The sequence below is a fragment of the Aptenodytes patagonicus genome, chromosome 13, assembly GCF_965638725.1.
Source record: "Aptenodytes patagonicus chromosome 13, bAptPat1.pri.cur, whole genome shotgun sequence".
Classification (NCBI taxonomy): domain Eukaryota; kingdom Metazoa; phylum Chordata; class Aves; order Sphenisciformes; family Spheniscidae; genus Aptenodytes; species Aptenodytes patagonicus.
The window spans coordinates 4,850,242-4,873,905 of record NC_134961.1 but is presented as its reverse complement, the minus strand read 5'-3'; the positions used below and the strand labels follow the sequence as shown (position 1 = coordinate 4,873,905).

Below are 23,664 nucleotides of genomic sequence, written 5' to 3'. Positions count from 1 at the left end.
TTTACTCGCTGTGTCGTTATCAGCCGTTGCTGAAGCCCGCTCATCGGTGGCTGTCCTTCTCCTGAGATCTTAGCTGTACCCAAGCTGCAGTCACCATAGGAACTGCGATGCCAGCGTGCTGGAGCCAGCTTTGAGCCAGCCCTTGGCGCGCCGAGCTCGGAGCAGGCTCCCCTGCGCAGCTGGACGGGCTGCGGCTCTGCGCTGCAAGCTGTCGCGCTGGCACTGCACTGCCGAGCTGCTGCGGGCAGGGTCGGAGCGAGACGGAGTCGGAGACGGTTGCGTAAGCCCCACAGGCTGCGAGCAGCCCTGTCTCCTGCTCAGAGAACAGGCCAAGTCTGCTCATGCTTGTGCAGACTTCGTGCCTGTCACTCAGGGTGCAGAAGGTGTTTCCTCGATTGGCCATAGACCAGAGCCTGCAATCTCTTCTGCATATGCAAATTCACAGTGATTACAGCATCCTGACCGGCATTAGTCTCAATGTGCACTTCTGGAGCTGCTCGCTCTGCCAGCCCAGATGTGAGAGAGAAATGTAGTAACATGTGGCTTTCAGCATCCCTCTGCACTCACCCAGCCACACGCTCTCACACTTGGCCTCTTCACTGTGGGTGTAGTGCAGCTGATTTTTAGGCAGCTGCAAATTCCTTTTGCCTTTCACATTTCAGTAAAGCAGGGCTGGTTGGCTCAGCTGTGGCTCAGGATTGCCATGTCATTGGGAAGCTACCGCATGAAGCATTTACAGTCTATATAAGCCCTAGAGCAGTTTTTTGCATTTAGCGTGGTACACCAGCCAACCTCTGCCTCTCGCTGCGCTGCAGGGGTGGTGGTAGCCACATCCCCGGTCGGGTGGGAATCGCACACGGACGTCTCGGTGGCACCCACCGCGCTCTCTGGGTTTTTCTGCTGTGCAGGACAGGCTCCGATCGCCCCGGCAGAGTTCGGCTCCCCTACGGTGTTATTTACTACAGCTGAACCCTGTTTGCCATCAGCTGATTTTACCTTTACATTTGATCTGTGTGTACCCCCAGGGAAGTCTGCTGGTGCATTTATCCCCAAACACGCTCCGTTACCAACAACGGCGCTCTCTCCCCTGGGAGTCTCCAAGGAAAATGTCTGGAGCAGCACCAGGACACTTTCCAAGCCCTGCCTGGGACTGCAATCTCTGCTTCCAAAGGGGACTCCTGCTGCCACCCCCTGCCCCAGCGCGGTCCCTTCGGGGCAGCAGCAGATGCCAGGTTCAGAGGTTCCCTGGTTTAGTTACTTTTTCTGTGAAAGGGTTATGGATAGCAAGGTAGGTCTGCCTATAATTGATACTGCATATAAACCACTTACTCCCAGGTAACAGGCTTCAACTTCCCCCAAACTGTGTTCTTGGAGCGGTCGCTTCTCTTTTCCACCAACTTCGAGCTGCTGAAGCCCATCTGCTTTTATCACTTAAAAATCAGCCCCATTTTTTAGCACCTGTGCACGGTGGCTTGTAAATCTCAACTCGTATGAAACTGGTGAAGATAAATGGAGGCAATGAACTGAAATGGTTCAGTTTGTGCAGAATTGCAGGGGAGGGCAGAGGTGCAGAATCCATGTGAAGCCGCTGTGTCTGCTGCCCTGGCACCCTGTCCCGCAGCTGCAGGCAGGGCGCGGGTCTGTCCATGCTCATGGGCGCTCCTGCCAGGAGAGCTCCTCGATTTGGTGCAAAGCGCTGTTGCAAGACACCTCAGGGAGCTGGTACCAGGGAAGGATGAAGCACAAGTCTGGTCCCAGTGCCTGTGCCTTGCTGGGCTGCATCACAGCAGCACACCAAGCTGCTCCGGGGTTCTCAACTTTCTTCAAACATCAGCGAGTAAATAAATCAGTTACTGAAGTCACTGACACGCTGTCAGTCTGCTTTTTAGCGCTGCCAACGGATGAGTGCGGCGTACGGTCGCTGCAATCCTGTCCCCGCTGATGAAAATGTAAATGTCAGTGGCTTCTCCAAAGCACTTGGCGCTGAGGAGCCCCGATGCCTTTCCCAGCTAAGCCTGACAAGCAGCATGTGAAGGACAGCCAGCCTCTCCAGCGCCGCAGCCAAGCGCCTGAAATGAGCCAGAGCCACATGCTTTCAAAAAGTACTCTTCCCAATTGTGCTGTTATTTTCACTCTAACAAGTGGGTGGGCACCAAAGACCTCGGTCCTCGGGCTGTGTCCCCTGCCTTGTCCCAGTCCTCGGGCTGTGTCCCCTGCCTTGTCCCAGTCCTCGGGCTGTGTCCTGTGCCTTGCCGCCCCAGGGCTGGCACACTGCTGCCTTCTCCCCAAACCCCAAAGGGGGCTGCTCTGCCCAGGAAAGAGCCCCGGGACAGGCTCTGCCCCAGCTCCAGCTCCCGGGGAGGCTCAGGGCTCTGCGGGGGAGCCGGGCACGTTGCGGTGGGGAGCACAGGGCTCCAGCCCCGTGTTGTCTGCCTCGGGACGACAAGAGGGTTAATTCTGCTGTCCTTAGTGTCTCAAAAGTTATCTGTGAGACCCACTTGTGTTTCCTCTGCCACTCTGCTACAGTCTGAAATGCTTTTCAGTTCCACCCTATTGATGTTGACTTCTCCTAATTTATTTTCAAAACATCCAAACTCCTGTTCTTGATGTGACTGGAGGATTTCTGCAGACTCTTTCAAATGGAAAGCAATTCATTTCCACTGAGCGCTCGCATCTAACATGATGAGAGAGTGCAAGGAGGGAAAATGGGAAGCAAAGCGTGGTTTCAGAGTCCGTTTGTTTTGCCGACAGACCGAGGAGCAGCTTACATTGATGGAGCGTGGTGGATCGGTCTGAGGATCCTCACTGGGGCTGATGTGATTAATGAGGGAAATTTGCACCAGCAGAAGCAGTGCATCCCATTTATTGTAATAAATAAACCTGCAAATGGGTGAAACTGGTTTAAATGGGAGGTTGAATGGATTCTTCTGCATGAAAGGGGCTTTGGCTGGGTGATAGACCGGCACGTAATTGGGTTTTGATCACTGCGCGCGTTGTGGAGGGTGTAGGCAAGGCAGAGAAAACCTTGCTGGCTTTTTCTTCCTACTGGCTATATACTGACTCTTTTCCACTTTTAAGTTTTTACCACTTCATAACTTGATGGACTCTGTTCAGGCTCTTGATGCCCTCCCCCGATGCTGCTTGCACCCTGAGGGTGCCAAACCAGGGCCCGACTCAGGGGTGAAAGGTGATGAAGGGAGATTTGTGACTCAGACATCAGCAAACCCCCTGGACTGGGTTCCTCGAGGTGATTAGGTGGCAAGGAAGTAGACGTGTCACTTGTTAGACTTCGGGTTCCTGAATAATTTTGGAAATACCACCGATAGCTTTCTGTATCATTTGGCACCTGAATCTCTTTTCAGGACTATAATGGGAGCCACAGGATAATAAGCAAGCTGTTATTTTTAACTATTGGCTGTGGCAAGCTAGAAGCATTGCGGATCCACGTTTTCCTTTATCCTGCCTGTGCCCTCTCCCTCGTGCAGGTGATGCTGGCGGAGAGGAAGGGCACCGATGAGCTCTACGCCGTTAAGATCTTGAAGAAGGACGTCGTTATCCAGGACGACGATGTAGAGTGCACGATGGTTGAAAAACGCGTCCTGGCTCTCTCCGGGAAGCCTCCGTTCCTGACCCAGCTCCACTCCTGCTTTCAGACGATGGTAAGTGCTGTGCCGCCGCAGCCTGTCCCTGGGCAAAGGGCAGAGTGGACTGAGGACCATGCTGGTCCCTGAACATTGAGCGGGGGGAGTCTGATGCTTTGCAAAATGGATTTTAGTCACTTGGCTCAGTGGTGAGTTTGTGAGCAGAAACCCTCTTCTAGAGACCCAGTGTCACCAGTTAGCCGGGCCCAGTGCCTTTCTGGGTGGCTGCAGGGCGCCCGGGAGCTGTGTGGACGGAGCTGTAGGGACTTCTGCCCCGGTCACCCATTTTAGCTTCTTGAAAACATGCCTTTGCTTTTATTCATGTTTCTTTTCTGGATATACATCGCTACACTTGCAAAAGCAGCCATGTATTTTCTGCCTTGGCAACCTCACAACTTGTCCAATTTGCTTGCAAAAATGCCTCCGTGAACAAAATGTGTGTGTGTTAAACTGGAGGCTGTAATGGAGAATGTCTGCACCCCTGAGATTTTTTCATCAGGGAGCTGTTGATGGCGTTGGATGTGATTTCTCAGCCCCTCAGGTGGCCCCCCCACCCGTGATGTCCGTTATGATTCGATAGCAAAGCGTTGCGCTTTTTCTCAGGATTCATTCTTGTGATCAAAAATTGGAGTAGAGAGTGAAACCTAATACCAACCGCAGGAAATTCAGTTTGAAATGGGCGTGTGACTGAGTTTGTACAAATCAGGAGTGGGGAAGGGGAGTGGGAAAGGGGACAGGGGACCCTAAAGCAATCTCTGGCCAGCCGTCGAGCAACCTGTGAATGAAAATAACCAGGTACTTATCAGCAGGAGCGGGAGAGGGAATCAGCAGAGTCCTTTAGAATGATGACAATGCTATCCAGGAGGATTACATTTTAATATTATCCCAGAAATTTCATTTACCAAACACATTCAGTGTGTTTAAAGCCTGCGGACCGGCTTTGCAGCACAGTAATCGAAATGTGGCAGGAGAAGCTATTTCACACAGCTATTTCTCTGGCATCTGAAGTGAGTCAGTGCAGGATTATTCCTGGCAGACCTAGAGTAGTTTAATAGTAATCATATTTGTAATGTAATCAAAATGTATAGCAGGGTGTATTATCAAATGCTGGCACAAAGCACTTTGATTTCTGGGAGCACAGTCCGGAGCGCAGTTCTCAGGTGGGGCTGTTAGTTCATCAACCGGTGGGATATAGAAAAGCCCTAAATCTGCGTTTTAAAGAGTAAGTGAAGATGAGCAATGAGAGAGCTCCTGCCTGGGTCTGAAGGACGAGAGAAGCCCCGTGCTGGTCTGGCTGAGGGATCTTGGGGTGCTCTGCCCTGGAAAGGTCCTGGGTCTGAGCCAGGGCTCCCGGGAGCGGGGGTGAGCCGGGTGTCCCCGGGTGAGCCATGCCTTTGCTGATGACCTCCCTTCCTGCTGGGGCTCAGCAGCGAAGGGCACAGCAGCAGCAGTGACACTGAGCAAGGATAAATAACGGGTGGATGGGGAACTCGGCTGTTGTCCTGGCTCCGACTCTTGTTCACAGTGGGGAGTCAGGCAGGAGGGAGGACCCAACGAGTGGTTAATGACAAGGAGGGCATTAGAAGGAGCCCTGGGAGTTGCGCCTTGGCTGCCCAAGGAAGGGGCGTGCGTGTTTTACCAGCTCCGTGCAAGTCTCTGCAGGGGATATTTACGTATCTGTAACTTGCTGTCGCGCAGTGAGTTCGGATTCTCTAGACTTGGACAGACCCCATCCTTTTCTGCCATAGACAAGAGCCAGGACAGCTTTCCATATCCAGCCCTCTCTTCCAGCCTGTAGGCTGGCCAGCCATCTGGCTGCTTTATTCATGACATTTTTTTTCTCTGAAGCACCAGCATTCTCTTCTCCACCCAAATGAGGAAAGCTCAAATCCTGCTTTTAGAGCTCAGCTGGCTGTTTCAAGAGACCATCTTTTTAATATTCTTCCTTCTTGAAGTTGATCGATATATTTAGGAAACAGCTGCAAACGAGCACAATATTGCTTTCCTTTCCAGTTACTGTCACAGGATGACTAGCGTGACGGTGGCTGCTGAAGGTGACTTTGCCTGGCCTGTGCCTTACTGCTGAACTGGATTGATGCCTTGGCAGAGGCAGTCATTTACAGAGGGGTATGCTCCGAAATTCCCAGTCATCTGATAAGCCAAAATCTCTTTTCTATCCCATCAGTGCCACATGTTTTACATAGCCTGATTGCCCCTTCGGTATCATATTTAATTACGTGTGAGGCCGCCCCGCTGTCAGGGTGGGCTGTGCATCGCCAGGCTGTGCTGCGCCTGGGGTGGAGGAGCTGATTACCCGAGTTACTCCGTAGCTTTTATGGTGATGGTCACATTTGCATATCTTCTGGGCTCCTTGTCCTTACTGTGTTAAAAGCAGGGCAAGGTTTATTTAAGGAGGAATGAAAAATGGGAAATACTGTGAATTATTTTGTAATACTGCGAACCTGAAGCTCTCGCAGTGCTCCAGCCTTTGTGTCTTTCCTTCCATGGTGCGGGGCTGGGGTGAGCCCGGTGATGTCTTTGGGCTCCTGTGCGTCGAGGCCCCACGAGTGGTTTTTGGAGGCTGTAGAAAGTTGCTCGTTGTAAGAAGGGTGACTGATGTTACGGAGCGCGTTGCTGTTCTCATCCATAACTGACACGCGCACAGGTCGGAGCACAGATGTCTGCCGGCAGGGAAGATGCGCTCGGGCGGCAGTCTGTGTCCCGATCCTGCATGCACTCCGGTGGTCTGGAGCTGTCGCTTTTCCCTCCCTGAGAAATGTCCTGCGCTCTTGGCAGGTTTAGGTTGGTGGTTTTGGCAGGCTTGTATGGTTTTCTTCACAGCCATTTCCCATTAAAAAAAAGAGCTGTGGAACATCAGAGGAAAGTGGTGTTTTGAGGGCATGGATTCCCCAGGGTAAAGGTGTCGCTGGTGTGGAGCTCCCGCTTGCCCAAATCTCCTCTTTCCCCCAAGAGTTGCAGTGCTCATGCTAGAGCTCTGTTCGGGATGTGGCATGATAAGATCCAGCCGCTTTTGTTTTATTAATCCATGGTTCTGAGCTTTGTGGGAATGCTGGGGTCTTGTTGCTCTCCTCGGGGTTGATCATGGCCCACCCTTTCTCAAATTTCTAGCAATGTTTAAAGGACTGGGCTTACATCCAGCAAAACTAACGCTGGCAATGAATGCAGGAGCTGTGCTGTGTACACAACACCCTCACCAGCTCACCGCAGTCGCCGTGGCTCCAGGGCAGTGCACGCTGCAAGCCCGAGCCTGCCCCTGCACATGGCTTGACTTTTCCTGGGGACAGTGCACATCACTTCAGAAGTTTACTTGGGAATTCCTTAGGTCTGCACCTATGTGGCTGCCACAGCGTGGAAGAGGAGGGGTGCTTTAATCTGGAGAGTCTTAATTAATGAAAGCAAAGTGCATATTACACATTAAAGGCAAAGTCAATGTGTGCTTATAGGTGGCTGTGATTGCACCTGCTAGCAAGTATTTTAATTGATTCAAAGTCACTGATTGACCTGTTTGTTCTACTCTTAACAATTAATTAATTAACCACGTGTGAACATTAAGCGCACCCTCAGACCAGGCTGGGAGGAGCGAGGAGAGGGGATGTGCCAGGAGAGGGGGGCTCTGCAGCCTCCTCCTGCCTCCCTGTCTTGACCGGGGGCTGCTGGGTCCCCCGCAGGCATGTGCGTCCCCGTCACTGCCGCAGGCTGCTCCTGGGGAGAGGGCGAGACTGGTGAGCTGGGGATGTCACACGTCCCTCCTGGTGCGTGGCCAAATCGTTCTGGTCGTTGCCTGCACACGGAGGCTGGTCCCCGTAGGAACTGCTCACATCTCTTGTGCATCTCTTAATTGAAGCCGTGCAGTGTCTGGGGAAATACCAGCAAGGAGCTGTCTGATCAAACACCCTGCAAAATGGACTCAGTGAGGAATGACAGCAAATTTATTAATGGGAAGTGAAAAACCTCTGTTTTGGGAATTCCTCCACTTGCCTTCTCCATCGGATCTATCTGCTAAGGTGCAGAGCTTAAGTCCAGAGCGTTGGAAAGGAATTAGTACATCTGTCTTACGGGCTCCATGTGAACACGAGCTCCACCTGCACCCCTCAGGGAGGGCAATGGGGATAATTGTATTGCCATGAAAAATACAGACTGCAGCTGTCAGTTGCCATGGTCCTTACTTCGGACCCCTGCAGATTCCCTGCTCTAATAATTCTCCTGCTAATTGTTTGCTTTTTTTCTTTAGGATCGCTTGTATTTTGTGATGGAATATGTGAATGGTGGGGACTTAATGTACCAGATCCAGCAGGTTGGGAGGTTTAAAGAGCCACATGCTGTGTAAGTTCAGTAGCCCTAGTTTGGCACCTTCAGGGTAGGTATTTGATGTACCTTTGTCATATAGCTGGAAATACAGTCCAAGGCACAGGCTTTTGTGGTGCAAGTCCTGGGCAGAAAGGGAGGGGAAAGGAAGGACAGCAGGAATCGGAAGATGCAGGATGATTCTTTGCCTGGTGCCAAGGATGCTGGTGCCTCCAGATCATCTTTGGGATACGTTGCACTTGTTGATAGGCAAATAATTGACCTTCATAAAAGCACCAGGCAGGGAGGTTTGGAGGCTTCCTGGGAGACACCGGCAGCAGCTGGTGAGCTCCCAGCCCGCTGTGCTGCCAGCACGCCTCTGTTCTGCCCTGTGCCCTTCCCCAGGATATAAGAGGGACGTTGGGTCTTTGGCTCCTCTACTGGGGTTGCCAACCAGAGTGTTAACTGGTGGCTTTTGGCTCCTGCTCCCTGTAATCTGGACAGAGCAGAACGTGCTTGTGAAAGCTTTCATATGCTTAAATAAAAAACACTAACAGTGAGCAGAGCCCGGGTGGGTTTGAACCGGTGTTTTGCACTCTGTCAGAGTCCTCTGAGACCCTGAATATTCTTTAAAGAGAGCGGTGGCAGTGCATGTTATCTCCTTGGCCTCCCCGAGATGACAGATAACTTTTCAAGCCGCATTGCCAGCACACAGTAACAAACAGCCGTAGATCCCAGCTCTCGCTTAATGAGAATTTGTATAACAAGAAGTGACAGCCCCCTGCTAGCCCACAGCAACCTGGTCACATCCCTACACAATACGAGCGGAGGGTGGGTTGTGTCATTCTCGTGTGATACTTGTCTGGTATTTTTATGTTGTGGCTGTCTTTATCCTTTGGTCATGTATGCCCAATGCATTTTGTTTAGCGTGATTGGATTTGAAAGGTTCTCATTTTGATTCATCTCCTTTAATTATCAGTCTTCCTTTTAAATCTTTCATTTCAGATTCTACGCAGCAGAAATAGCCATCGGCCTCTTCTTCCTGCAGAGCAAAGGCATCATTTATCGGTAGGTGAGCAAGTTCCTCCTTCCTCTCTTCCCCAGAGAACTCCAGCCACAGCCAGAGCGATGTAACGACCGCGATGCTCTGCAGGGCTCCTGCAGCCCCGTTCTGCAGAGCAGCGACCGGCCACGGGGCTCTCCTCCCTTCTAATGCCACGGATGGGGTCTGGCAGCTGCCCGTCGGTTATGCACACCCAAAACGGAGCTGGGAGCCTCATAGTGTCACTGGTTTTTGAGAAGGTGCTTGTCTTTGTTCCCGTTTTATAGGAAAGAGAGCTCATGAAGGCAGCTTTGGTTCCTCTCTTGCCTCTATTTCATGCGTTTCTCTCCATATGACACAAATGCTCACTGGCAGCATGGACTGATTCTGAGCCACGTATTTTGCTGCAGGGCACTATTTTCTTACCATTAACGTGACAGTAAGTTCTTATGAATGGTTTTTCCCGAGATCTGCAGTGCAAGTCTGTCACTTCTGGTTTAGACCCTAAAACTTCTTTTCCATTCACAATATGATTTACAGCATCCAGAGTTAGCTGGGTTACTGCTAAGTGCCGGACGGGGCTCTGAGGCTGCTGGTTAAGCACTGAAACTAGTGTACCGCTGCTCTTCCCTGCTTGGGAGTATTCCCAGAGCCCAAGGTAGAGCAGAGCATCCTAATGAGTGTCAGATACCATTAACTGCTTTGCAAAAAGAAATGCCAGCTGTGCTACTGAAGTTATGAGATGCTGAAGACTGTTCTGAAGATGAAAGAAATGGAGCAAACCTGATGTGAGGGATGCTTTGCCATCAGCCGCTGCAGAGAGATTCTAGGTCTGCCGGTCCCCAGTGCCCCTTCTTCCTTCCTTCCTTCCTTCCTCCGAATCTGAATCCAGGCTTGTGTCCGTCTGCCTTTGGCCCGTCAGTGTTCTAGGCACTGACACAGTAATTGGAAAAACAGTCTTAAAAAACAGCAAGAAGTTGTAAATTATGCTGTTCCTTTTATTGGGCTCTTAACAAAGTTAAGCCTCGTGCACCGTGCAGCCCCACGGCTCTGCTGAGCAGGCTGTTCCCAATGGGGTATTTCAGCCGGGGGTCTCTAAGAAGGGGGCTCACACAGACACGGTGTGCCCTTCACACCAGCTCCGGGACGTGCGATGTGCATTTGCTCTTCACCTGCAGACGAGGTGTGCAGCTGGGCAGAGCTGCAGAGCCCTGGCCAGCCGAGCCGCTGGGCAGGCAGGGCACAGCTTGTGCCTGTACCGATGTGCCGCTCTGTCACCTGCCTTGTCACTTAATGTAGCCCTTGGGCAAGGGAAATCTTGCAGACATGCTCCAATATTGAAATGGAGACCTTTGAGTAACGCTTTACTGTACAGAACATAAGCCAGGAATGGCACAGATCACAGAACTGCGTGGTAATTACATGGCTGGTAACGTATAAATAGCACCTGAAATACTGTTTGCTACAAAACTGTCCTTCAGGCTGGAGCACCCACCTCTGGAGAGGCTGGTCAGGGCTGGGAGTCGGATCAGGAGCTCTACAGCTGAAACTGTCTCTACAATTTGTGGTAAAGAGCAAAGCTCCTGCAGGGCTGGATATAACTGACAGATATTCTGTGGGCACGGATCAGAGAGAAACACAGTTGACTTGTATTTTCATGGGGGAGCATAGCATAGGTGATGCAGCGACTTCTGCTGAGTAGGTACTTCTTCATTGCTTGTGAGCTTTAAGTGCACTTTGATTTTCACAGGCGCAAAAAAAATTAATCTATTAAACCTGTCTCCCTGCTATATGAGAGTGTTTTCCATCATACACTTAAAAGCGATTTGCCCAGCATGGTGTTCCTGTGGGTTAAAAGTGAACTAAACGCTTCATCCTGACAGATCTCTGACTTATTTTTACTCATTTCCCCAAACTTTTTCCTACAAAGAGTCTGGGTGTGAGACAAAGCCAGACCTCACTCACCAGAGAGCACCTGGGCTCAGGAAACTTGTTTCTTTGCTGAGTGGCTTCACGAGTGGTCTTTTGTATAATTCTTTTGCTTTCACTTTGTAGAGACCTAAAGCTGGACAACGTGATGCTGGATAGCGAGGGGCACATAAAGATCGCAGACTTTGGCATGTGCAAGGAGAACATCTGGGACGGGGTGACTACCAAGACCTTCTGCGGCACTCCAGACTACATTGCACCTGAGGTAGGAGATGCAGAAAGGCAGTAGATGCTCTGTACGTGCTTCAGCAGCCTGTCTGATGCTCTTTTCCGTGGGATGACTTTGCTTTGGGCAGCTTTCTGATCGAAACAGGGACATTAGTGAATTCACCGTCAGCCTGGAAAGTTCATCCCCTCGGCACTGTCCATCCCCCCAAAGGCTACAGCTGCCTTTAAGGAAGCAGCGATGCTGGATCTGCCTCTCCGTTTGGCTGCATGCCCTGCTTCTGCCTCAAAGTACAGAAAATCTTCCGTGCTGGTCTCCCTGCAGTGTTTTCCCTCTCTGGGTGTTTTTCCCGTGTCTGTGCCACTGGCATCCCTGTGCCTGTCTGATCCTCGGCACGCTCAAACCCACCAAGGGCTTCTCCTCGCACGCTTCCTTGCTCCTGGAAAAGATGAGCCCAGGAGCTCGGCTTTGCCCCTCGCCGCATGTGACAGCCGCTTCCAGCACAACGTGACCAGTGGGGAAAAATGGAATTATCGGTGCATAGTATTTCCATGTGAAGTGGAAATCTTTAGATCTCTCCAGCTTGCTACTTGCAGCAAAGGGCTGCGTGCCTGATGAGGAGGGGCTCCCTATATACAGCTCTAGATCACTCCAAAATTATTTTGCATTTGGTTATTACATATGTGACGGAGTCACATATGACAGTTACATGAAGTGCAGTATGAGTGCAATTTAATGTCAGACTTGTGAAATTCAGGTAGGTAATTATCCCCAAATGCCTGTTCCCTTAACATAAAAATATCCCTCTAAAATCTTCTCACTCTGCTGAATTTTCAATGATGAGGTTAATATTTATTCATTTAAATATTTTAGAGAAAGAGGTTCTCTTTGCTAGGACATAGTTAGATGCGCTTGTATGCTAATCTACGTTGTGTTTTGCTGCAGCCAGAGAGGTTTTTACTTACTCATTCAAATGTGTATTACATATCCTCATCCTACTAACATTAATATTGGTGTCCTGCTGGCACATAGCTCAGTTGCTGTGTGTGATTAACACTCTTTCAAAGCAGGACAAATGACCAGTTCTCTTGGTATTTGCCTGAGCATTATCACTTAAATTCTTATTTTCTTCTGCTTGCTCTAATTTTTTTTTTTTCCAAAATAAAAACAGAAGATGGGAAATTAGGGTGCAAATCACTACGGTGCCCCAGAGTGGTGTTAAAGCCTGCTACCCCTGGGTCTCAAAAGAGTGAATATACACATCCCCTACTGTCTAAATAGAAATAGGGGGTATACAGTTCTGGCGTGGTCTCCTGCTGGGCGGCCAAGCCCGCGGCAGAGCCGGGGTCCCTGCGTGTAGCTCCACTCCAGGGCCCTTCTGCTGGACCGTGCTTCCTCCTGTTAGGAAGCTGCGGTGTTCTCAAGCCAACATGTCTTCAGGGTAAAAATGTCCTGTGATTTGCTTGACCCATTTTTAGGGCTTTTTCTGTTCTAAGACAGAGCTCTGCATGCCAAGGTGACAGGTACTGAGTGCAAACGACCCCACGTGTATAATCTCCTCTGAACAAAACATGTTTTTCAACTGTTGGGTTTTGACCTTCCCTAACGTGCAGTCGGCGACTTCAATTTACAGAGACTGCTTTTCTGCAAGGATTTCTTCTAAGTACTATTTTCTTTTAAAGGCCTTTATGGTGTGAACAGTTCACACCTAAATTTCCCAGAGCACTCTTAAATCATCTAAAGAACAAGTGGGATGAACTTCAAGTGCGCTCAGTCAAGGGATTTCGGAGCTGAAACTCGACATCTGATCTCAGTGGGAGGGGTCAGGCCTGACGGCAGGACGCTGTCAAGGCACTCAGAGTCGTGTCACTGTTTTTGGATGTGTGGCTGGACTAGGACCAGGACAGAAGAGAAGATTGGCATCAGTCTTGTTCTCTGATCGTGCCTCCGTGCTGATGCTTTCGCAGGATGGAACTCATCTCTTCTTAGGTGGGGTGGCAGCACCTGACCTCATCTTCACGTACCTCCCGGTCGGATCCCGTTGGACGCTGCGGAGGTCTCTTGCAAGGGCAGGGGCGGCTGAACGTGAGGACTCTTGCGGTTGCAGGCATTGCCCGCAGCCACGGAGCCGCAGGGCTGGAGCCTTGCTCTGGAGCAGGGGTAGCAACGGCAGGAGCAGACCTCTGGGGCCGGATTGCTGTGTACATTCTCCTGTGATTAGCATACGATTTGCGTTTGTACTCAAGTATAGGAATCTTTGCAGAATAGAATTCTGTAATTAGGATGAATAAATTGCGTAATTGTTTTGCATTAAGTAACAGATGGCAAAGCCCAAGGCCTGTCAAACCCCAAACGCTGAAGTGACGCCCATCAGCAGCAATCCAGCAAATAAACCGGAGCTTGAAAGACCCTTCAAAGCAGAAAGGTGCCCGCGGGAGCCCGGCTCCTTCTGCGGTCCCTGGGTTAGACCTGTCACTGCTCCCCTTCAGGTGTGTCTGCAGCCTCCTGCTGCAGCCCGGGCGTGCTGGAGGGTGGAGGGACCCCCCCGTGCTGAAGGGAGGGAAGGAGGGGGCTGGCTTCTGGCAGCAGCCCTCGGCCAAGGACGCGGACCCGGCGTCTTGCTGCGTGCCTGAGCTGAGGGACACAGAGAGCTGAGCAGCAGAGGTGCCGTGGGAAGGTGCCGCGGGGCTCGCCCAGGGCTGGGTCCGTTTCTCCAGCAGCCGCTTGTCTTGTTTGTATGTGGGGTCTTGCTAGTGAGGGACTGACCCCCTCGCTGGGCTCAGCTGTAGGTACCCCAAACCACCGACACGCACGGGTGAGGTCACCTGCTCTACGGAGGCAGGTTAGCTGGGTGGCTCTGCTGCAGGGTCGTATGATTACGAAATTTAGGGTATTTCAGATTTTGCAGAGTAAATCATGGAAAAACACAAAAATTCATGTTTTGGTGCCTTATCCAAAATAAATGTTGATATTTTTAAATTTAAAAAAAAAAAAACAACAAACCCCTAAGTTATATCCTAACTCCAAAACAACCACATTGCTCAGGTAAGGGTAGGGCCGTTGGTTATTAAGTTATTTTGTGAGGGATGTTCTGCAATAAATAATAGAAAGCAAACTGGCAGCCTGGAATGCAGAGGGTTTTAACTACCCATAAGCTGCAAGTCTGTTTTAAAGGCTGACGTACCATCCACGGAGGGCCAAACTCTGTGTTTTTATTTCAAACCAACTGCACTGAAGTCAGCAGGAAGAAAATCCCAAAGTGCATCAAGGGTAAGCAAGAACGGCTGCTGCTCCTGCTCCAACGCGCCTGGCTGTGATGAGTCTGCAAGAGCACAACAAATATGCTAAATTGTGGTCTGAATCAGAATGAATCTGCCTGAAATCACAGTGAATATTCTGGTTTTTTCTAATATTTAGTGCACATTTGAAGGCTGATGATTTTTTTAAAGTTACTGAACCCTTTGCCTATCGCGTGTTCTGTTTATAATTGCAGTTTCCCACCATTCAGGGACTGGTGTCTCAGTAAATAACCTTGTCCTTTTGACCTGGACTACAGCTTGAAAATAGTTTGCATTGTGCCAACAGGTTAAAAATGGGAGTGTAATCCTGCTGTTTGTGTTGTTTTCAGATAATTGCTTATCAGCCCTATGGGAAGTCTGTGGATTGGTGGGCATTTGGAGTCCTGCTCTATGAAATGTTAGCTGGCCAGGTAATTGAATTTTAATTGATTCCTATGGGATTGTGTTGAATTCTGTTGTGAGCATATGCTGACGTGTAATTTGTTTTGTTGCTGGCACACGGCGGGAGGCCATCTCCTCGGTCCTGGAGATGAAGCCACGGATGCAGCCCCGGGGACTGCGAGGCTGAGACACGAGTCACTGCGCGGCGCAGCCGGAACGGCGGCCGGGGCTGGTTTCATGGCTGAGGATCACAGCAGCAAATGGAAGCTCAAAGATGAAGAAATGCCGCTGAACCTCTCTTTGCTTTGCTCTAGGCTCCCTTTGAGGGAGAAGATGAAGACGAGCTCTTCCAGTCCATCATGGAGCACAACGTAGCCTACCCCAAGTCCATGTCCAAGGAGGCAGTGGCAATCTGCAAAGGGGTAAGGGCTGGCCCTTGATTTCTGGGAGAAATGCAGCCGGTGGGCACGGTGCTGTCTGTGCACCTCTGGCAGTCCTACACTCGCGGGGTACCCAAGCCTCTCCTTGCCCTCTGTCGTGGTTTAACCCCAGCCGGCAACTAAACCCCACCCAGCCGCTCGCTCACTCCCCCCCTGGTGGGATGGGGGAGAGAATCGGAAGGGTAAAAGTGAGAAAACTCGCGGGTTGAGATAAAGACAGTTTAATAGGTAAAGCAAAAGCCGTGCACGCAAGCAAAGCAGAACAAGGAATTCATTCACTCCTTCCCATGGGCAGGCAGGTGTTCAGCCATCTCCAGGACAGCAGGGCTCCATCACGCGTGACGGTGACTTGGGAAGACAAACGCCATCACTCCAAACATCCCCCCCTTCCTTCTTCTTCCCCCAGCTTTATATGCTGAGCATGATGCCATACGGTGTGGGATATCCCTTGGGTCAGTTGGGGTCAGCTGTCCCGGCTGTGTCCCCTCCCAGCTTCTTGTGCCCCCCCTGCCTGCTCGCTGGTGGGGTGGGGTGAGAGGCAGAAAAGGCCTTGACTCTGTGTCAGCACTGCTCAGCAGTAACGAAAACATCCCTGTGTTATCAACACTGTTTCCAGCCCAAATCCAAAACACAGCCCCATACTAGCTACTGTGAAGAAAATTAACTCTATCCCAGCCAAAACCAGCACGCCCTCCTCGCCCTCATCCGGGCTGCAGGCTCCCAGCGCAAGGGGAATCTGACAAAACTTGATCATGTCCTGGTGCCCGTGCTCTCTGCTCCTAGAACCACAACTTGTGCTACTTCATGTGTATGTACTAAAACCAATTAAAAATAACACGTAGATCCTTTCTGTGCCGTTACGCTACACTGAGCAGAAACACAGGTAGGACCTGAGGGCTGGTCTGTCTTTGCTCCGGTGAAGGTCAGGAGAAAATTGGAGTGTTGGATGGGATGTGGGAGTGGAGGGCATCTGCCCAGAGACCCTCCCCCGTTAGGTGACAACAGGGAAGCTTTATGCATCTTTGCCTGAAAAGAAAAATGATGCCTAGAGAAAATGAATGTCGTTTCTAAATAGCTTTCCTAAGATCAGATACAAAGCCTTCATCCTGCAGAGGTTTCCATTTAGCTACGATGAGTCGCCCTTTAGGGGCACCTGAAGTTCAGTGCTGGTGTGGGTCTCTGTTGGGTCAGAGCAGTATTTTCATTATCGTATCTCTTAAATTGCAGTGAAGCTCTGCATTGTCCAGCGTCCGGAGCTCTCTAGGGGCTGGGCCTAGGCAAGACTTAAATGCAGTCTGAATTAATTTGGATTGTGATGAATAAAGGCTGGCTGGGTCCTGATGCTATGCATATGGTTATTGCTTGGGACTGAGCCTCGTCTCAGCCAGCCAGTGTCAAACAGTGCTATAAATATGTGTTTGTGTAGGAACTTAAAAAGTGTTTGCTTTTAATAGTTAATATTTAAAATATCTGAATGTTCTATATCTCAAAATAGTGTTTCTATCTACAAATGACACATCTTGTGCTTAACGCTCCCACTGCGGCATTTCAAAGCCTCTTTCCAGTGTTGCCAGGATTCAGAGCTGGTGTTAAAAGAGCAGTATTCGCTTGTCCCGTGGGGAAAAGCTGCTGCAGGTGTTCCCCACCTGGAGCGGGGCACAGGGAGGGGATGCTGTCCGGGCCGCCTGGCACCCACCTTCAGCAGAATGTAGTAAAACTGAGTCCTTAATTCAGAAACCACACCGGTGGTCGAAGCGGGAGTTTCCACCAACTTTCTCACCCTCTCTCATTCCTCTTGCTGTTGTTGGTTGGGGCATAAGGGGAAAGTCCACTGTGTGCCTGGCCGGGCAGGAGGGAGGGAAGATGCTTTGTGATGCTGAACACAATTATCCCCACGGGTGCCCGAGGGAACGGCACTTGCGAGGGAGTGGAGGCTGGAACAGGGACGAATCTCGCTGTCGGCTTTGTCTGCTGTTGCATCAGTCAAAATGTGAATGCTGTAAATAGATGAGAAGAGACCATGACTGAAACGTCTGCTGGGTGTAGCTGTAATGGCTTTTCTCACTTTTGGAAATGTGAGGCTGCATGGGAGGACATTTAGCCATGCGTGGAGAGCTTGGTTCTTTATAAATTCTTGGGGTTTTTTTGCAGCGAAGTGGTGGTTCCCTTTGTACAGCTGTTGTTTCAGAGAAGTGCACAAAAGCTCCTGATATTCTTTGCTGCCACCAAACTGCTAGACCAGAAAGTTTAATTAAAAATATGTGTGGTATTTACAAACCGTCAGTAAGCTGGAAACAAAGTATTTACATTTTCCCCTGGAATACAGTAAAATATGTCTCAATTAACCATGGAGGCACTGGAGCCATGCTCTTTGTGTTGGTATGTGGTGGGTCTTCCAGGAGGGCACAAAACCAGCCTTACATCAGTCCAGAGAACAAGCAATTGGAGAAGCCTCTACTCCTAAACGTGAAGGGTTTGGTATTTCACTGCCATGCTCTCCAAAACAATTTGTTGTTCCCACGCAGTTGCACTCCGGCATGCCGGTGCCAGTCATCACCTACTGTTGCACAGCTCGGAGATGAAAAGCATTTGATCCTGAAAGCCTTGTATCGGCCCGAGCCAAGAAACAAGCATTAATCAGAGATAGTTGGCTAGGAAGCAAAATGGAGAGTTAACCAGAACACAGCTCCTTGACTCAACAGTCAGCATCAATTAGCAGATCAAATGGAGCATTTCCCTCCTCTGCTGTCAACTTGGATTTTTTTTCGAAGGATGATGTCGGAGCTGCTGTTTCTGTCGTGCAGGTAGCTTAGCTTTGCTCTCTTGAGCTCTGGTTTGGTTATCGGGAGCCAGGCTCCCATTTCAGACCCGTGGAGCGGCGTGCGTGTGCGTGCACACGGCCACTGGCACAAACCATCAGCCATCTTCCGTCCCATATGGAGGGGTTTGACTGTGCCTGAGCAAAGCAGCCCTTTCCAGGTGAACAGATTGCCTGCGAATATAAGCTCCCTCTTTAATCTCTGCCTGGTAGCAAAGGCGTAAAATGGCATGTTTTCCACAGTAAAGTTTACAGGTATTTTGAGTGGTATTTCCACTGGCGGTGCTGCCTGGGAAAAGCACATAATAGCTGCTTGGTGCCGCGCTGCAGCCCTCTCGGAGGTGCGGGTGTGCCCCTGTCTTGGTGGCCGTGGGTATGCAAAAGGCAGCTGGAAGGTGGGAGCGTTTTGGGGCGGCGCATGGCGAGCACTCCTGACTGCAGAGGGGTTTGCTGCCTCTGACTCCGGCTGAAATGCCGGCCTGCGGTTGGGATGGGGCCGGGATGTGCTGCTGCGGTGGCACGGCTGTGCCGCACAGAAGCGTACCCAGGCTGTGTGCCGGGACGGCGGGGGGGATCAGTGCCCTGATGGGAAGGTCCTGGCGGTGGCTGCTGCCTGTAAGCCATGTGGTCTCGTCAAACGTGGACAGAGATCATCTGGATCAGATTTGCCTCTTGGTGCAAAATGTGCCGCTGTTAAATGAAGTCCACGAACACGCAGCATCCACTTGCCTTCCAGGGACGAAAAACAAAGCTGCAGTTTAGCAAAGCAGTTGAGTCCAGACTTGGACTTTCCTGTATCTGAGCTCCAAACATCAGACGTGCCATTACAGGTGATTTGGTCTAAAGCATCCTTCCTTATCTGCAGAAGGCTGAAGGGTTTTCACTGCATTAGTATGGGGATTAAATCAACTTGTTCCTGTTTAATACAAACAAAGCTAAATGATTGTCCTATGTAAGCCAGGAGAATCAATCTGCATGTTTATGGGGTCCTATATATCAATAACAGGTGGTGCCTTCATGCTACATGCATAAAAGCACAATAGGAAAATAAGAAAATTTAATTTCTGGATGCATATATTGAAAATACTGAATAACTGCACTGTAGCACAACTCTGTTCAGCTTTACAGGCAGGTACATGAAGCAGAAAATCTTTTATGATTCATTAGTCGGCTGAGCTGCTCTGAATTTGGTGTGGATTTGTGTTACGCTGAGGAAGCGGAGGGTTTAACCACGACACTTCAATTTGCGGGGCGGGTGTGTGTAAAACAGCTTCCAGCAGGTACGAACCTGGGCTCTGGCTGGAAAAGCTAATTAGTAAAAGAGCATAGACTGGATTTAGTGGGGGGTGTGTAGGAAGTGTCTGCAGGGCAGCGTGGTGGCTGAGGTTCAGCAGATGCGAGCAGTGTTATAGACGTTTTCACTGGGTGCACGTGGGGGAATCAGACTCTCCCGCAGGGGAGGGTCTGCTCGGGGGGAGCCCCGGCACGGCGCAGCCTCGGCAGCGTTGCTGGCCTCTGGGAGGGAGCCGGAGCCAAGAAGCGAACTGGGGCACGTGGGGACGGGGCAGCGAGCTGCCTGCTCACTGGCACCGCCGACCTTCAAAGCCTCCGCGGGGCTGCAGCCTACCCCCTTGCTAACACCTCCTTTGCAGATGAGTGACCACACATCAGTCCAGCTCTCAGTCAGATGCTTTCACAGCTGAATTTTATGCACAGGCATCTGTGAGCTTTAGTGTCAACGGAGGCACAGATCCTGCAGACACAGACCTGCTTTCCCTCCTTGCCCCAAATGATCTCTGGCAGTAAAAGCTAGAGGTGTGTCAGTGCGTTCAGGATCAGCACTTAACAGAAGAGACTCACAAACAGATTTCTTTTCATGTTTGCTGAAAGCAAACTAAGCTATTTGATGCGACAGCCAAATCACTAAATCAGTTTATTAGCACATTTCAGGCTCTCACATTGTTGTCGGGGACTTGCTTTAGGAAAACCTTATTGAGTCACAGGATGCTTTTTATTCTCCTGCTTTAGCACAGCTTAAGCGGGACCTGATTGAATTGTCAGGATGCTGTCCGGAGCCTGCCAAGGAGATGCAGAGATCCTCTTGTTTAGCTGAACCCAAGTCAGCTTGAAGTGGACGTAGTGAAAGCCCTGGGACGGTGAGGTTCAATGGAGGCACAGCTTCGCCCTGCCTGCTGCCGGGGCAGACGGACCGCAGCCGGAGCGGACAGACGCCTGTCTGTGTGCCGAGGGTGATGTGAAAGCTGCCCAGCAGCACCGAGGGGCTGGCAGGTCGCCCGCCTCGCTGTGCTGTCTTGGCAGCGGGAGGACCATAAGCCTGCGGTGGGGCTCCCTGCCTGCCAGGGCCACCTGCCCACGCGCTGCCGGCAGCGCCCGGTGGCGCTGCTCCCCTCTCCTGGCAGGGGACAGCGGTGCTGGATCCAGCCCCACCTGCTTGTCCGTGCTGCTGCTGCGCTCATTCAAGAGACCAAGACATGTAACGTCTTCCACCTTGCCAGGCTTCTTACACTGGGATTTGTGGGGGTTTTGGGTTGTTTTTGGTTGTTTTTTTTTTTAATAAAAGTCTGCATGCTGCAATACCAAGGGAAACTGTATTATTTACAAAAAAAAGTAAAATGAGTTAGAAAAAAATCTTGCTTTTGTTTTTGCTGCCACCTCGCACCCCCATGGCCCTCCCTCTCCAGCCCACCGGCAGCGGCTCCAGCGTGTCTCCTTGCATGGGAATGGGCTCTGCAAGACTGATGCTGATGCCAGTCACATCCTTGCCCGGAGGAGAGGCAGGCCTCACCATCTGGAAAATCACTTTGTCCAGCTTGCGAAGCCTGGTGGGTCCTTGCTGTTTGCAGATGGACTTTCCAGGGGGTGATGCTGGCTCAAGGAAGCCCCGCTCCATCAGTCTTTCAGCTGCAGGTTGCCTTCGCAGCTGGCTGGGCGTGGATGTAGGGCCATTTGCTAGCAGAGTGGTTAGCAGCTCCACTCTTACTTCACATTTGTTGGTTTTTTTTTTTTTCTTTTAGGGTTTGGGGTTTTTTTGCAGGCTTTTCCTTGCTTTCAGCTCCCTGTTGTAGCATTACTTTTAAAGATCAGCTTCCCTGAGCAAGTTTGTTTTGTGCAATCATGGATGGCAGGGCTGACTTGTGTCAAAACACTTACACCTTAGGGGAGAGGAGCTCTGCCTGGATGCGGGACCTGGCAGGGGCTAATTAGCTCCCTGTGGCACGGCGGGCTGCCTGCCACCCGGGGTGCTTGGGCTGATGTGTTTATTTTTGTCAGAAGATGCTTGCTTATAAAAAACCTTTTCTTTCGGGGGTGGGTCAGTCTCAACAGAAACCACGACAGGAGGTTTCTCGGCTCTCCGGGAGCATGAGTGCCTCCCTGCAGAGCTGCGGGTGCCCTGTCCCTCCCGGGGGCTCGTGGGAGGGCAGCGGGGGTCTTTTGCAGACCCACGGCCCCAAGAGATGGAGTCAGGCTTGCTGCAACCTCTGCACAGCTCTGGGATCAGTTTTAACTGTCCTGCTTTTAATAAAGTAGTCCTTTTGTTGCAGGTGTACGGCTCATATTCTCCGTGCTTATCAATGTCTTACAAATCTCTGGAATCTCCATCAGATCTCTGAACACAGCTCAAACAATGCCCCCAGGATATTAATGTTTGTACAGCCGCCCTTAATTCCCGTGGCCCATTTCACTTTTCTTATTGAGCCAGTGAAGGGGAGAAGTTTAGATGATAAACAACATTAATGGACTGTTTGCGTTTTTTTTTTCTCCAAACTGACTCTTTCGTTGGAAATATGCCTCTTGTCTGTGCCGCCGTGGCTCCAGAGAAGTGGGGGTTCTGCTTCTAGAGCTAATGAAAGTTTCTGAGGGCAGATTGTTCATCTTAAATGGACAGTGGCCTTTAAAATTAGTTATGCAGATGCTGAGAAGTTTGCTACCAAGCAAAGGGACTGCTAAGCAGCTTTGCACACATCCTGCTCCCCCCATTGTAGCAGGCTGGTGAGACTGCAGTGGTGCGGGGAGCTCTACCAGCACCCTGACATTATTTCTTGGTGACCCAATTTCATTCCCAGAGGAAAAGGGGATGTGCTCATCCCACCCAGTGCTCATGTACCTGCGATCTGCTTAGTCCACTGTCGTAAGCCATTGTCAACCTTCCCCATCCCTGGAGCTGCTCCTGCTTCTCCCTCTGTCCTTTGCTTCAAGCACCAAAAGCTGGGAGAGGAGGTGGGAGCCCCTCTTGGGGTCCGGGCACAGATGTGGGGCATCCTGGGGCAGCGGCCGCGTGGTGCAGGCTGCCCAGCCGGGCATCGCAGCACCCTGGGGACTTCTCAAAGTGGACACTTTGCGAAGCAGTTGGCCGCTCTGTGAGTGACTGTTTCTTCTCTTCCTCTCCCCAAGCTGATGACCAAGCACCCTGCCAAGCGACTGGGATGTGGCCCAGAAGGGGAGCGGGACATCAAGGAGCACGCGTTCTTCCGCTACATCGACTGGGACAAGCTGGAGCGCAAGGAGATCCAGCCTCCCTTCAAGCCAAAGGCTGTAAGTGTGGCTGCGTTAAGCGTGTTTCTCCTCTCCCACTCTCCCACACGCCGGTTCTCTCTTGCACAGTCTCTCCCACTTGTGCTCGTGGGTGCACACGCACAGGCATACGTGCGGGCGCTGCTCGTCCTGCCCGCAGCGTGGAGGTACCATTTCTCTGTCTGCTTAGAGGATGGCGTCTCCTCAGATCTGGCACGTGTCAAACCACTGCTGTGAAAGGATAACTCTCGGACGGCTTGTCTCGCTCTGACTTGCAGGGGTAGAAACACCACGCATTTAGCTCACGGATTTAATTGCGTTGCAATACTGTCTGTCTGTTATCCCAGGGGTCAGTCTTTCTGTTGTTTTTTTTCTTCCCTTCTTCTTAAGCTGAACAGATCGCTTTTTTTTTTTTTAATCTAAACTTTATTTCAACATCTAGCTCAGCACCGTAGTCTGTCTGAATTGGCAATGGAGCTGTATTTCAGTCAACAGTTTCTCTCCAAGGTAAAGCGGTGGAAGGCTGGAGCCTGGCTCGCGTGCGGGCGCTGACGTGGGTGGAGAGGAGTTCTGCAAGGAGGAGAACCTGGCTGCTCTCTCTCGTCTCTGCCTTGCTTTAAGATGGGTTCTACTTGTGAGAGAGATGCTGTGTGTGCTGGGAGCACGAGGCTGTAGGGGGAGATAAGCTGCCAGCAGTGAAACTGAGGTGGAGGCATGAGTAATCTGAAAGCTACTTGTCAAAAAAGACAGACTACTTGACTACTTCTTGGTCCAGCCATCTTTGCAGTGACATCTGTCCATGTAATGCCTGTGCCAGTGCCGGGGTGCAGTCTGAGCCACAAAGTGGGTTTCATTGCCTGCTGCATACGGGGTTCCTGGTGAAGCAGCGTGAGGGCACGAGCCTGCAGGTCACGGTGCTCGGGCTTCAGTGTATGACCCCGAGCACGTTGGTTTGCTGCATCTCTCTGCCTGTGGTCTCTCTGCCCTTCCCAAGAGAGGATGCACAGGCAGCAGTGACCACGTAGACTCGGGGACAGGGACGTATCTCCC

At 51.0% G+C, this 23,664-nt stretch overlaps 1 protein-coding gene across 2 annotated transcripts in view; it reads left to right on the top strand.

Annotated features, from left to right (window-relative positions):
• Window positions 1–23,664, top strand: part of PRKCB (protein kinase C beta) — a 139,114-nt gene that overhangs the window by 96,378 nt on the left and 19,072 nt on the right. For both annotated transcript variants that reach the window (XM_076350572.1, XM_076350571.1), the window contains exons 10-16: window positions 3,486–3,659; window positions 7,894–7,985; window positions 8,952–9,014; window positions 11,044–11,182; window positions 14,772–14,852; window positions 15,138–15,245; window positions 22,495–22,635. In XM_076350572.1, the coding sequence (XP_076206687.1) occupies window positions 3,486–3,659; window positions 7,894–7,985; window positions 8,952–9,014; window positions 11,044–11,182; window positions 14,772–14,852; window positions 15,138–15,245; window positions 22,495–22,635 (798 nt within the window). The remainder of the gene's footprint in view (window positions 1–3,485; window positions 3,660–7,893; window positions 7,986–8,951; window positions 9,015–11,043; window positions 11,183–14,771; window positions 14,853–15,137; window positions 15,246–22,494; window positions 22,636–23,664) is intronic.